At 34.9% G+C, this 14,204-nt stretch overlaps 1 protein-coding gene, 1 long non-coding RNA gene and 3 pseudogenes across 5 annotated transcripts; 2 read left to right on the top strand and 3 right to left on the bottom strand.

The window, feature by feature from the left end:
* Window positions 1–278: 278 nt before the first annotated feature.
* Window positions 279–1,673, bottom strand: LOC104701796 (putative F-box protein At1g71320 pseudogene; annotated as a pseudogene).
* Window positions 1,674–2,685: 1,012 nt separating this feature from the next.
* On the top strand, window positions 2,686–4,726 carry LOC147941606 (uncharacterized). Of its 2 annotated transcripts, XR_015560987.1 has the most exons (3): window positions 2,686–3,284; window positions 3,963–4,204; window positions 4,302–4,606. It is a non-coding gene; the product is annotated as an uncharacterized LOC147941606 (long non-coding RNA). The 2 variants fall into 2 exon arrangements; XR_015560986.1 differs by lacking the exon at window positions 2,686–3,284 and having other exon boundaries at window positions 3,660–4,204; window positions 4,302–4,726.
* LOC104701793 (tRNA-specific adenosine deaminase TAD3-like) lies at window positions 4,639–7,187 on the bottom strand (annotated as a pseudogene). The gene is made up of 10 exons (XR_015560985.1): window positions 7,057–7,187; window positions 6,857–6,963; window positions 6,696–6,754; window positions 6,527–6,603; window positions 6,300–6,424; window positions 6,118–6,200; window positions 5,782–5,881; window positions 5,234–5,642; window positions 5,044–5,158; window positions 4,639–4,967 (listed from the first exon to the last, which is right to left on the bottom strand). The product of XR_015560985.1 is annotated as a tRNA-specific adenosine deaminase TAD3-like (transcript).
* A 79-nt stretch (window positions 7,188–7,266) lies between these two features.
* Window positions 7,267–8,671, top strand: LOC104701795 (DNA repair RAD52-like protein 1, mitochondrial). The gene is made up of 4 exons (XM_010417536.3): window positions 7,267–7,524; window positions 7,631–7,668; window positions 7,759–7,853; window positions 8,271–8,671. The coding sequence occupies exons 1-4, from the start codon at window positions 7,277–7,279 to the stop codon at window positions 8,412–8,414; spliced, it is 525 nt and encodes a 174-aa protein (XP_010415838.1). The 5' UTR covers window positions 7,267–7,276; the 3' UTR covers window positions 8,415–8,671.
* LOC104704824 (vacuolar protein sorting-associated protein 52 A-like) lies at window positions 8,278–14,172 on the bottom strand (annotated as a pseudogene). The gene is made up of 19 exons (XR_015560984.1): window positions 13,652–14,172; window positions 13,478–13,581; window positions 13,277–13,373; window positions 13,053–13,154; window positions 12,831–12,914; window positions 12,649–12,729; window positions 12,389–12,532; window positions 12,192–12,283; window positions 11,987–12,068; window positions 11,558–11,743; window positions 11,346–11,461; window positions 11,199–11,257; window positions 10,900–10,991; window positions 10,534–10,584; window positions 10,301–10,318; window positions 9,939–10,091; window positions 9,707–9,841; window positions 9,534–9,608; window positions 8,278–9,383 (listed from the first exon to the last, which is right to left on the bottom strand). The product of XR_015560984.1 is annotated as a vacuolar protein sorting-associated protein 52 A-like (transcript).
* Between the last annotated feature and the right edge of the window lie 32 nt (window positions 14,173–14,204).

The following is a 14,204-nucleotide window of genomic DNA, read 5'->3' as shown; positions in this document are numbered from 1 at the left end:
ACCTATAGATGGAGATGACTTCACTGTGGATTTGGTAAATGTTAGTGAAGCTCATGTCCGTATAGCCAACCTTACCGAACCGCTGCCTAGTCAACTGGAACTAACTCTTCACTTCAAATAATTGCTCTTTATCCCTACTTTCGTCTTGACAATCGTGAAAACTGGTTTAAGATATTGTATTTATTCATCATAACTATGTATATCCAAATATATAATATAATATATTGTTTTTAAAATATCACATATCCTTGACAAAAACATAAGGAAAAGCTTAGAAAGAAAAGAGAAATGACAACAGTTTTATAAATAGCTCAAATAAATAGAAATGGCAATATACTTATAAAAATATATCTAAACATTTAAACTATATATATAATATTGTTAAAAACTTAACAGTTTTGATTTGACGAAGTGAAAATCAAAACAACATCAAAGCATCAAACTTGCAGGAGAAATGATTGTCGGCGAAAAAAAAATTGTTCTTTGTCTAGCCAACGAATATTGATATCGATTCTTTCTAACACTTCGACAATAGGCAGCCGCTAGACCAAGCATCCAAAACTTTTCATGTGTATTTGTTAAACTAATAGAATATATTTGCACCTATTTCTCGTCAGGAGGATATTCTTGTTTTAAACTCCAAACGCCCAAATCTGAATCGTTTAGCACATCCGATAGGCACAAACGATCATTGAGATTCCACATTTCTATACTAGCAGGCGTAGCATAATTGGTGTAACACTTTGGTAACATTATCCATCGGAATTTTTCAATATGAAGATCCATAGCTAGTAGCACTGAAAGTTTGTGTGATATGTTATATAATGTCAACCAAAAGAGGGATCCATTTGCGTAGACTGATGATTGCTCTTTGCAGAATCTACGATTATCTAAATAATAAAAACTTGTGTCTCTTTGCTTACCATTATCGAAGGGTATGATCTTGGCCTTGAAACAATCCCAATTACAAGTTTTAACTCTTGGATATATCAAAATCACCTTATATGATTTTGTAACAATATCTTTGCCAAATCCAGCAAGACTTGGGATCATCTTCACTAATTCACCTTCATAATTTGGCAAGACTAGTTGAGAAACTTCTCTCCATGTTCTATCGGGCGTTGCGGTTAACCTGAATTTAAGAGTAAATGGCCACTGCGAAAATGCCGGAGAAAGTGTCATGTGTTCTTTAGTCGTCAGATTGATCAAATAAATGTACCTAAAATCGTCGTAGATACGAATCAAGACCAATCCGTCACAACACCCCAAGACTTGAATAGTTTTCTTTTGACATTTGTCGACTGGATCATCGGGAAAAGTGTAGTAACTAGAAGAAGAAGGACAATATTTTCCATTGTTGTGATCATCATCCCTAGAAAAAGTACCCAAACACAAAGTTGTTGAATTTGAATCTTGTATATCAAACTTGGCTGATAGTTGTTTACTAACAACTAGAAGTTTCATATTAGAGGTTGGTAATCCTGTACGAACGAGCAGCTTGTGGGAAAAATACGTTGATTTGATCATCGATTTCCATTTTTTCGACAAGACTTTGAATCTAACGAGTGCTTTTATTGGAAGATGGTAAAATATCTCTTCAACTATATCCTCTGATATAATAGTTGTCTTAGGATTATTATGTTTGTTATCCTCCATTTTTTTAGGACGATGATAATACATAGTTTAGAACACATATATATATATATATATATGAAAATATGGTTATAATATTGGATTATTAACTTTAGAGTTAACATTAATTAATTGTAGGAAAGAAGATTTAACACAATTAACTCATTTTAGAATGATAAAGAGTAAATAAATAGTTGTGTATATATAAGCTATAAAATAAATGTTGATTTCATGAAGAAATTGCATGTTGATTAATACATATATATATATATATATATCACTACTAAAAATAATGTAAATAAAATGAGTAAATTTATGATTAAATATGCTTTCATATATTTTTTTAAAAAACAATTAATCACTAATAATTATTTGTTGATATCAGTCTATTTATTTGAACATTGATAGATTTTTTAAAATAATTCTATAAATCATATACAATAAAGTAAGGTTTCACTCTCTCCTTGTTGGTCCACTTGGCAATGCAACTTTAACCAAAAAAATATTTATATTAAAATATAAATTAAAAAATATTTAATCTTGACATTTAACTCACATTTTAATATAAAACTAAAATCATATAAATTATGCATTAATTAAATTTCTCCACTCTATTGTATTAAAATAAAACAATAAATTAGAATTGTAACTCTCATTTTTCTAAATGTAATTTTTCATCACTTCACTTCTTAAAAATACTCATTCTGCCTATTTTCGATTAGCTTCTTATAAGTCATTATTTTCATACTTTTCTACAATATTCACCACACAATAAGGTCATGAAGTTGAAAGAATCCATCTCTAATTATCTATTATGTTATCTCACATATTCATGTACCATTTTTAACAATTTGTAAAAATCAATATAATATTTAAAGATCAATATAATTATCTATTTATAAAGTCTATTTTGTTTTGTAAAGTCTATCAACTTTATTTATAAAGTCTATTTTGTTTTGTGATCCAATAGATAAATATGTAAAGATCAATATAATATTTATTTTATTTATGATTGAGGTTTTAAAAACAAAAATAACTTAATTAAAAAAATTTGGTCTTTGTGATTTAATCAAAATGAAAAATGATCCCAAAAACAATCATATTTAACTGGAAGTGAAATATAGAAAATAATATAATTTAAAAAATATCATTTAACTGAGTTCTATAAAGATGAAACCATTAGTATGGAATCTAGCACTATAAATTAAATTGATGAGTGAAAAAGAAAAAAAGATTGAAGTTATCCATGAGTTATTAAAAAATCTTTAGATTGAATTTCATAATAAGAAAACTAATTTAGTTGTCACTTTTAAAAGTAATAATTTCAATTTGAAATATTATGTGTGAGTGTTGGGTTTATATCAACAAAACGAACAAAACAACCAAATCATGTGAATTTTGATTGGGTCACTTGGTATTCTTTTTCTTTTAAATAAAAATAAATTAAATATTTATTTATAATTAACTCTCCTTTAAAGGTATGTAACTTCATTTAAACGATCATAAAAAGGTATGTGAAAGTGAAACACATTCAATATTTTGGCTCTTTTATGATCGTTTTATGAAGCAAAACATGTGGTCTTACGTAACAAGATCGAGGAGATAGGTCAAGGGCGGACGTATGTTACGGTTAACAGGGGCATTTCCCAAAGGTAATTTTTTTAAGATTAATGTTATTTTACATGAGTTTTTAAGTATGCCCCTGCTAAAATATTTTTATTGCCCCATTACCCTATTTTCTTCTAAGATACACGTTTTGTGTTGTGTATAATACTAAAATATTATACAAATACAATACAAAAACTTAATTTTGTTTATATTTCCTATGTTAACAAGCCCATATTCTATAAAGATAATCTTTTTTTATTACTTATCTTAAGTTGACAAAAATAATTAAATGTTTTAACTAATATAATTTTATTTTAAAAAATAATAAAAAATTATTTAATATTATTGTCCCGGATAAAATTATTTTCTGGATCTGCCAAAGGATAGGTCTACCAATTGAGCCATATGAGTGGTACGAAATTTCAGAAATATAATAAACTGTCGCCATTAGCTCATCTGTACTAACAACCTCTTTTCAAAAGTAATGTATAATGAAGTAAAAAAAAAAAAAAAAATCTCCATTTCAAAAGTCACACCTTGGGTAGTAAACGCGCGTAGCAAGTAAGGTTCAGCAATTGATAAAAAAAAAAAAAAAAAAAAAACCCCTTACCCTGAGGGAAACTACGAGTTTATGAAGCAAAATCCATATCAAGTTTCTTTTACAAGGGAAAGGTACTTTTGCTTTTACTTATGGTTGATTCTTCTCTTTACATCTCTCAAAGTTGGTTGCGACGGGAACTTGTGTTACTGTTGATGGAGTTTTGAAGATTCCTCCCGAAGGTAAAGAGGTGTGAAGCAGAGCATTGAGCTTAACTTTGGCCATTGAGAATTGATGTGGGAACGGGTGGATCCGACTAAGTATCCGCTAAAGCAATAGAGGTACTTGAGAGAACTGTAGCTGAAGGAAAGGAATTCGATAACAAAGTGGAGTGGGGAGTCGACTTGGCCTCAGAGCCAAACAGAGGTATGTGAAAGTGAAACACATTCAATATTTTGACTCTTTTATCATAAAAGTTTTATGATCGTTTTATGAAGCAAAACCTGATAGTCTTATGTAACAGGATCGAGGAGATAGGTCTACCAATTGAGCCATATGAGTGGTACGTTGACTTGCGTCATTATGGAACAGTAAAGCATTGTGGATTTGGACTTGGCTTCGAACGTATGATTCTGTTCGCTACAGGAATTGACAACATCAGAGATGTTATCTATTTCCCTTGATATCCTGGAAAAGCTGATCTTCCTCCTCTCTAGACAATATCCGACCAAGATGGTTTTAGTTTACTGTAGTCTGTAAGTACAAATTCAGACTTCATTACATACCAATTTAAACAAGCCTTTTCAGGAATTAAGCTTCTCTCTCTCTCTTTGATCTTTTAAGTGGTTAGCAAATTGCACTTAGAACAAAATGATTTGTGTTGACTAACATTGATAGTATACATATAACTCAATAAGATTTTGGATTCTTGAAAAGAACAAGAACAAAGAATCAGCTTTCTTACTCAGAACCTGTAATACAATTATTACTCAACTACAACAATGCATTAGACTGTGGCCAATTGTCTAAGGGGGTCATCAGGCAGCAAAACTCTAAACACTGCATAATGATGGTTCAAACTCTTTTCCCCTTGAAGCCTATATGAACACTCCCGAGACCACTTGCCGTAGGGTTTGGAAAAGCATAGAAAATCCGCTTTATTCTTTGATGCACAAGCGCCATAGCACACCTTGGGAACATATCACGCACTTTATTAGATACACAAACTTGCAGATGTTAGAAGGGTAATGTATGTAGAAAATCACATTGTACAAGGCTCCAACAGGAGGAACATGTCATAAGCAGTGCGGAGATACGGCCTGTCCATTGAAGGATCTCGAAGAGTCTTTTCTCCGCTGTCAATTTGGACCCTATCAGTAGCTCAAAAGTGTAAGAGAGAATTCTGTACTAGTCAAAGCACGTGGAGGAGACTAAAGAATCTTGGTTGGAATGAACTTACGTCTGGACTCTGACTGCTTGTTTTCTGCTTTTTAGCCGGAGAATCCATATTTGAGGGCTGAACGTGATCCTGACCAAAAATCTCGGATGAATTGGGAAACAGATGTCTATCTCTGGCAGAAGAAGATTCAATGGCAACCATGGAAGCATGCCTAAGAGGATGCCACAGGCTACAATTTTCAGTGTCATGCGGCTGTAAACTCCAGTTCCAGGGATTCAGACAAGCAACAGCAGACAATGAACCATTCTGTTTTTCAAGTGTGTCATTTAAGCATATATCCCCCGTTTCTTTAAAGGGGCTAGTCTCAGTGCTAGTGTTGTCGCCAGACGAAGCATATACTTGATCAGTTTCACTAGCTATTATTCGCCTAACTGAGGGATCGACTATCACTGCAGCATTTACAAGCTGAAAAGTACATTAGAAATGTGGTAAACTGAGATCAATTTCTATGTAATGAAACCATGGTAAACAGATGATTAGGAGAGCCTGGTCTATTGTCTAAAATTTCATATCGACGTTATGTAGATCAATGGTAAATACTTACTGGTTTATGACCAGATACTGCCATATCAATAACAACTCTCATGAACTTGCAGATCGATTGTGTATCCTCCTCGCTGAACCCACCGATGCCATCTATATTGCTGTCATTGCCAAATGCAAAAGTAAAAAATTCATTGACTTTTGCACAATAAACAAAGACATATATTGCTATCACAATGCAGATAAGAGCACTAGTAGAAATCATCAAGAAGTAGGATTAATCTAGAACGACTAAAGCTTATTAGATATTAAAAAGACAAGACCGATAATGTAGAGTCCTTTGGTTACAAACAAGATCCAAGAAACCAAAATCAAACAAAAAAGACATGGAGCTTACTAGGTTGGAGGGTGAAATGAAGTTGGCCATATCTTACTCTGTTCTTCCCACTCTTCTTTGGATACTGCGGCATATTTGCATACCTATCATAATTATAGCAGAAATCTTTGACTTGGAATCAAAATGTACAAAATCCTTGAAGAAAATTGTGGTGAGAAAAGAGAAAAAAAAGAAACACCTACTTCTCTAATAAAAGGACTCAACTCATAGGGATCAACGAGTTTCTGTACATCAGGTGGTATACTATCATTCAAATGATCGTGACGCTCAGGAGCTAGACATAAGATGACAGTCAACTGAGTTTCACCTGTCCAATAAGCATTACAATCAAAACCTCATAATTTTTATGTTATGGTGTATCAATATTCAATCACCACCACGCCAACAAAAAAAACTAACAATGAGATACCGCTATCAGGAAGAATCTTCTTCTTCACCCTTTTTACATGACGAAGATCTTCTAAAGGAGCAATCTTACATAAATGCCTAATCATACCAGAGTCAACAAATTCACTCATGAGATTACAGTTATGCAGAGCAGCTGTAAAATTTAATCAACGAAATAAAGAGTGACAAACCTTACTATCGTATTGGCAAATTTGGGTTTTGGGTTTTATTAGACTCGCACATACCTTCACTGTGAACAACAACAACAACACACACACAAGAAGTTTCAAAAAAGAACCTTTGATAGACTAAAAAAATTCCAAAAGGAGAAGCCTTTGAGATTGAATCATACCAGTTGGCTGATGGTCAGGTGACAATGCAGGCTTTTCAGGTATATGGATAATTTCCCATTTATCTGATGAATCCATAAGTTTTGTTCTTTCTTTACTTGAGCCTGTTCTGCAGATAGAGTTCATAGCACAGAATATAAGAATTGGGGAAGAAGCAAAAAGCAAGAAAAAAACTTCATAACAGAGATTAGATTAAACTCACTCGGCTTACTCAAGCAAAGAAGAACACAGACGCCGGGAGCGAGAGAGAGAGAGAGAGAGAGAGAGAGAGAGTTGTTGAATCTGGTTCGAGAAGACAAGAACCCTCGCAACGTCGTCGTTTTGCTCTCTTCGAATTCCAAAAGTTAAACTTAAACCTAATTATTTGATTAATTAAATACAAAACAAACGCGACCTTTGAGAATTTGGTCCGGCGAAAGAAAATGGCGGGGTTAGGGTTAGGGCTACGGTTGAAGGCGGCGAAATGGACGTTGAGGAGCGGAGCAGCTGCTGTATCGAGGGAAATGGGAAAGGGTGTTCGTAGATTCTCTTCTGAAGTTGAAAACGATGTTCCAACTTCAGGAATCAGTAGACCACTCGCTGAGATTCTCAAGGAGCTTAACAAAAAGGTTCCAGATTCAGTCATCCGAACCAGAGTTGAAGATGGGTACTCCATGAAATACATCCCCTGGTAATCTCTTTCTTTTGATTTTGGGGTGGGGGTTCAGAGACCCTGTTTGTGGTTTTTTTTTGGGTCATACTCATACTTAATACTTGCTTGTGTTGATGATTCTCAGGCACATTGTTAATAGGATCATGAATATGCATGCTCCAGGTCTGTTTTAAACCATTCTTGTTCTTTTTGGGTTTATGTTTGGGTTTTGGTTTTGACTTTTTTTTTGTCTGTGTTTCTCTGTTTTCTCAGAATGGTCAGGAGGAGTTCGAAGTATCACTTACTCTCCTGATGGGAAAAATGTTACTGTGGCTTATCGTGTGACTCTCTACGGCACTGATGCTGAGGTCTTTCCCTCCCTCTTCGTTTACATTTGGTTTGATTTGATTTGTAACTTTAGGCTAAGTGGTTCTCTCTCTGGTTGAGTTCTTTGCTTTTTTGTCCGATAAGCTGCAAAGCTATAGAGAGACCTAGTTGTTGTTCTTTTTCTTTGTCTACATCTGAATTATCCACTGAAGGTGATGAAACCACCGTCAAGCCAATACAAGCTTAGAGAGTGTATGTTTAGCAACTGTGGGGAAACAACAACTCCGGGTTGTAGATTCTGTTATCATTACTCTCATAGACCTTAGAGATGAATTGATAAAAGTGGTGATGTTTTACTTTCTTGCATACTATCCGTGAGCCCGTTATGTGTTCATTGTTTTGCGCTTGTAAGCTGAAACCATTTGCTAATTCAACATCTTGTTTTTGGTGTTGTGAAGATATTTAGGGAATCAACAGGTACCACTCCTGTAGATGACAAAGGCTATGGTGATGCTGTGCAAAAGGCTGAAGCAATGGCGTTTCGCCGTGCGTGTGCAAGATTTGGATTAGGGCTTCATCTTTATCACGAGGATGTTTTGTAAAGGAAGGGTGTCCTTTTACCCTGCGAAAGTAGATGGTTTTTTGGTGTTCCCACTGCCTAGTAGTGTAGTTGTCGAGGATATAACTCAGGGAAGCGTTAATTAGTTTTGGTATGTAAGATCTGTATTTACTGATATTGATCGTTTTAGGATTTGAGATCGGATAATGAAATGAGCCTCTGAAGACTCTTTTTTGTTGCATATTTGTTACTTAACTTAAGATTATTACTTTAACCAGTAAGAGTATCCATTTGCAGCAATTGGGCAACGGTCTCTGTTCTCTTCTTTATCAATTTCCCCCATCCTTTTTATATCTCAAATCTTAAACCCTAGAGATTTGTTGGATGGAGATTTCCATGAAAGTATCCAATACATTCAGGCTGAGACAAATAGGATAATAGTAGCAAAAGACATAGAGAAACTCGTACTGGTTTCAGTCTTTCAGTAATGCACCATAACCCATAATACTGGCTTTAGATTCACTTTGAAAGATTTGACACTATTCATAAGCAGCCACATATGTTATCTTTCAGAAATTCGTAATGTATTTCTTGATCTCGAAGGTAAAAATGTTGAAGGAGACAAGATCCCTGTTCAAAGCAGATCCACCATCTATTTTCTCGATGTAGTCTTTGAGTCTTGTGTTATAGAGCAGTAGTTGTGTCAGTGCAGCTTTCAAAATATCCATACCACACAAGAAGTTACTAAAGGAAGTTATGATATCTTTGTGCATCAATTCTATCGCTGTCTTCCATCTGCTTCCAAAGTCTTTCACCAGCGGCTCTACTTTAGCAACTGTGATGGAGCTCTCTGAATTTGAACTTGAATCCTCAGCTGCTACATATACAACAGTTTAGTGGTTATTTGACTTAAGTGATGAGTACTGTGAGGACAAGAAAGATAGAATTGCTTACAGTCTCGACTTTTCACAAATTTGATCAAATCACTGAAATGCTCCACCAGCAATTCTTCCTGCGAGACAAATATGAACAATCAAAAATCAAGATTGAGTTGACATCAAGTTTAAGGTGCAGGCTAGCTACTACAAAGCCATGCTTGCGCTATAATCATGAAGCAAATTATAAAATTTCAATAAACTCAAACTGCAACATTGGCCTTTACCACGAATAACGACGTGTTGCTCTTAAGCAATTCCTCAAAATGCATTTGAATTTTCCCACCTTCTGGTTCAGCTTCCTAAAATACAAGAAGATGATCAAAGTAGATTCTTATGGTAGGTCAGATTCACCTACATGGGTGCACTTAAACATGGGACGGTCAAGGGTTCAACTCACCTTCAGCACAGCAATTTTCATATCATAGTTGTTTATGAGAAACACAATCTGTTGCTTTGGCCTTGGGAACAACTTTGCAAGCTTAAGAATCAAGATGTCTACTGCCATTCTTAAACGCTCCAAATTGATATCCAGCTGCAGAGTTTCATTAGACAAAGTCAAGAACTTTGAGTGACAAGCTCCAGGTAACACATATCATTAGAGACAGAGGGAATGCTTAATCATAACGAACCTGTCCATCTCCATACAGGTGTATAAACGAAGCCGTGAATTCAGCAAAACGCCTCATGACATAGTGAGGATGAACATCATCTTCCCATAATGTCTCTACGTTTGCATCTCGCAGACTGCTGAGGTGTAAGTCAAACACCATCTTGAAATTTTTTTCATATATTTCGAAAATAAAATCGAATTTCGGGGTCTTAAAGGGGCGTGGAAACACATAAGAACTCTTGAATGGAAATGGAAAAGAGATGTAACTCCAGTTCCTTTGGAAATAGGAAGAAAATCAAATTTCTTTCTTCGTCTTAAAAAAAATAGGAGTTAATTAACTGTAGCTGCCCGGCGCTGCTATTGGCATAACAACCGGTACAGCCACAGTGAAATATTAACCTGCTCAATTTGAAAAGTAACAGATTCATCAAGAAAGGAATATGGAAAACTAAGGAAATCAATCATAGCCACATCTATGAACTCGTATCTAAATTCTATACAAGACCTTCAAAGTTATACCGGAGAGAAAACATAAGTTAGCAAGTGAAAAGAGCTGCAGTTATATACATTTAAGAGTATATCAAACAGACTAAAAGAGACAAGGAGTTACAAACCTTGTCCAGATATAAATCCAGGCATGGAATCCTCCGGCGAGACATGATAAGCTGTGAAAAAAGTGGCAAATTAATAAACCATTATGACCCTTACAAAAGGGGTATGTATATAAGCTATAGTAGAGTATCATCTGTTGAAATAGGTTGTGAAACACTTATGTAATCAAGAAACATCTGAATCATTAGTTTGCAAGATATTATTAAGTCATAAATATCTTACCATACTTCACTGGACCCACTAATTTCTAATGCATTCTCACATAAGAATGTGACTTCAAAAAAATGAAAAAGGGGAGCTAACTACATTCCCTGATTCCAAGAGATTCACTCAAACACGCAAAGTAGTTATTGGATCATAGTTAATACCTGGTTGTGGTGTATAATGCGAATCATAAGCATCAGACCGATAGCATCAAAACAGTTTGAAAGGATGTGCTCATCGATGACAGAGAATGGACCTGTACCATGGAGAATTCAGAATTTACCCAAGAAAAGATTGCTAATATCATTATTATATCAATTATACAGTAGGAGTTTAACTTTCTATCCGAAAGCAGAAAAATAAATTTCTTAGATACTACCATATTTGTAACAACCATTGTAATTATCTTGGAAGGAGTTATACAGCTACCAAAAAGCAAAAGGGAGATAGATTTAGAAATTACCCGCAAAAATTTCATAGAATATGGACTCTTCACCAAAGAACTCATCACAAAATAAGTACCTGTTAAAATGAAAACAAATGTCATTAACCCTGAGCTATGAGCAACAATATATAACACAAATGGAAAAGGGGGAAAAATAAACAGAACTCAGAAGTAGCTGTATCCATAAGTAGTTTGTGCAAGCTTCTGAAGAGCATTTCATAAGGATATCTGAGAGAGCTAGCTTCGGCTATGTGCGGGATCAATGCAGGTTGATCAATTTCCTGCATCAGACAGAAAATGTCAAGTGAAGGTAGGAGTAACTCGATTTATGTCTTAAAAATCAATCAGCAATGCTTATCACTGGATAATATAATTACCTTTATAATATTTATCCTATCACCCAAAGCAAAAACGGCAGAGCGGTTCTTTAGTGGCTCCCTAGCTCTTGAGAAGAGACCAGTGGTTCTTCTAGTCTCCACCCCAATCAAGTCATTCGCTGTGGCTATATCTAACTGTAGTTTCTCAAGTGCTTGAATATAAGCACGAAAATGTGCACTTAACACCTGAAACCAGATCTCACATTACATTAGATGTTACGACAATTGTAAGTCTTATATAACATACATACAGCCTTTTTCTTATCATAGCTCATTCAACAAAGTAAAAACTAACTTTATCTATCTCTAAGCGAGACAAAAGGCTCGAATGAAGAACAACTGGCATGTAAAGTGCAACTGGATGTAGCTAAGACTATATAAAGGAGTTGCAGGATGGTGCAAGCAATCAAACAAGATAAAGAATATCACCTTGTTCATGGTATCAATGTCTGCAGCACGGACATCCATAAACACTTCTTTTCCATGTTCTTTGAGGAAAGAGATTATACACCTATCATTAAAATTGCATAAGAAAAAATCAATACAATATGCATTCAAGAGCTAGGGAAATGTTGTCCAATAGTAATTCCACTAACTAAACCAAGTCAAAGGGCCTTGAAGAGACATGACTCACTTGTACTTTAATAACACACTCTGTTGAAGAATCTGAATGTTTGTTTTGGGTTACTTCAAGGCTATAAGCTTCTGGACAATAAAATCATACACCTACATAAGAACAGATTTAGTTAGCTTACACTACTTTCAGCGACATCATAGAAGAAGTCAAACGTACAACATAAAAATACATAAATTGTTAAGGATCAAGTTAACCTTGGAAATAGCTTTTTGGCGGAGCTTTTCAAGCTCAGGCTCTACATCTTCTAAAGCTTTCGAACTTTTAGCCGCGGGATCTGCTTTTATAAATTTCAGCTTGTTGCTCAGAATTTGGAGTGTTTTCATATACTCTTCATTCACCTGAAGAAAGAGTACATCATATGATTATACAGCACCACAAACACATGCAAAGATCCTAAAATCCGACACCCTAACAGAACAAAAGAGCTACATAAAAACAGGAATTAGAAAAATACCTCTCCATGAACAATTACAACGATCATCTTTGGTGGCACTATAATGTCTTCGAAATTTTTTGCTAGCTTTGATTCAGCCACCTGTTCACATAGAAGAGCTCATTTTAATGAGTGAAATAGATAGCAAATACCACACAGGTTAGCATAACAAATACTAATAGTGGTTTCTCATTGGCTTATACCCTGCGATTTTTCAGTCTCAAACTTATGTCCATTGACTCTTCTTGAAGAATCTTTATGTCTGAACTTTTAGAACCAATCTCCTCCTGACAGAAACAAAGACGCAAAGAGGGTAATTAGTTTACAAACCTATATAAGTATACCAAGAGTAGCATATTCTCCTATCAAGCAAAAGTCCATAAACACACACAAAATCATATAACAATGATTAATGTGTCAAGTACCTGAAATCCACTAAGGACAGTCTCCATATGTGACAGGATTCTGTCACAGTCACGAATCTAATCGTGAAGTGAGACTAGCTTATCACTTTCTTTTATGTAATCCTGTGTATTCACATGGATGGTATAAAAGTAAGTTACTCATCACCAAAACTTGTATGCAAGTAGAAAATAACAAGGTGCCACAATGTATCACAAGTAAGAGAGTATAGAAATTAAAGAGCAACCTGAATGGAATCCAATTGAACCTTCTGTAGATTGTTTTCTTACACCTTTTGCGTATTCTCTAAGTTTGGCACCACTGGAGAGTATATTGGCAACAACCTGAGCTTTCACACAAACAAGATAGAGAAGACATCAGATCATATCCTTGGAATATAAAAGTCTATCCATGTACAGAGTAACTCAAAAGAACCGTTTGATCTCACCCCATCAGTTTGACATTCTTCTAGTTCTTGCTGAAGCCCTTCCAATGATATATCCTCACGGCCCAACAAAAAAAGTTGACAAGAGTAATGTCGATGTATGAATGGCCATGGGGCAAAACGAAATAGAAGCAGAACCATAGATTTGTAATATATACTTGAATTGAGGTAAACAGAAGAAACATGAGAATGTTACGTACCTGCACGAATCATCTTCAAAAGCCAAGTCTCCGACTAACGCTCCGAAATCAAATCCATGTTTCTCAAGATTACTGAAGTCACCCATAGCTTGACCCTATGTTCTTCTTAGATAGAAGACGACCAGAGAGAATAATAGACGCAAAACTTCGATAAGAGACTTGATATATACGAAGCTTGTGGTTCTGACTTCGATCGTGAGAAAGAGATTTCAGCAAGCTTCCTTATCATCCAAGTCAGGTACGTTAATTGTTTGACGTTAATTTCTTACTGAATATATAAGACTTAGGGATGATAATTAATGACGGTTCAATCTCAGAAAGTATATTCTCGTTTTTTCTCTTACAGATATTGTCGGGGAAAAGAGAAAAAACCAAAAAAACCTTCAAATAATATTTACCGATTTTGAGTAACTAGTAAAAACCTTCAAATAATTCACTTCTGTGAGCCGATGGGCTCTCTGACCTAGAAATATTCACAACTGTAAACAGAATCTGATATTAGGGTCTTTATGTTAATAAGCCCAGCCCTA

This window comes from Camelina sativa, chromosome 7 (genome assembly GCF_030686135.1).
Source record: "Camelina sativa cultivar CO46 ecotype springtype chromosome 7, ASM3068613v1".
NCBI classification, from domain to species: domain Eukaryota; kingdom Viridiplantae; phylum Streptophyta; class Magnoliopsida; order Brassicales; family Brassicaceae; genus Camelina; species Camelina sativa.
The sequence above is the reverse complement of the archived record's forward strand: the minus strand, read 5'-3'. Positions and strand labels throughout refer to the sequence as shown.

Excerpts from the sequence above, each read along its gene's own strand:
- LOC104701795 (XM_010417536.3), top strand. The coding sequence starts at position 7,277 with ATGGCGGGGTTAGGGTTAGGGCTACGGTTGAAGGCGGCGAAATGGACG. Across the intron at positions 7,525-7,630 it reads TCCATGAAATACATCCCCTG|GCACATTGTTAATAGGATCA; the intron begins GTAATCTCTTTC and ends GATGATTCTCAG. Across the intron at positions 7,669-7,758 it reads CATGAATATGCATGCTCCAG|AATGGTCAGGAGGAGTTCGA; the intron begins GTCTGTTTTAAA and ends CTGTTTTCTCAG.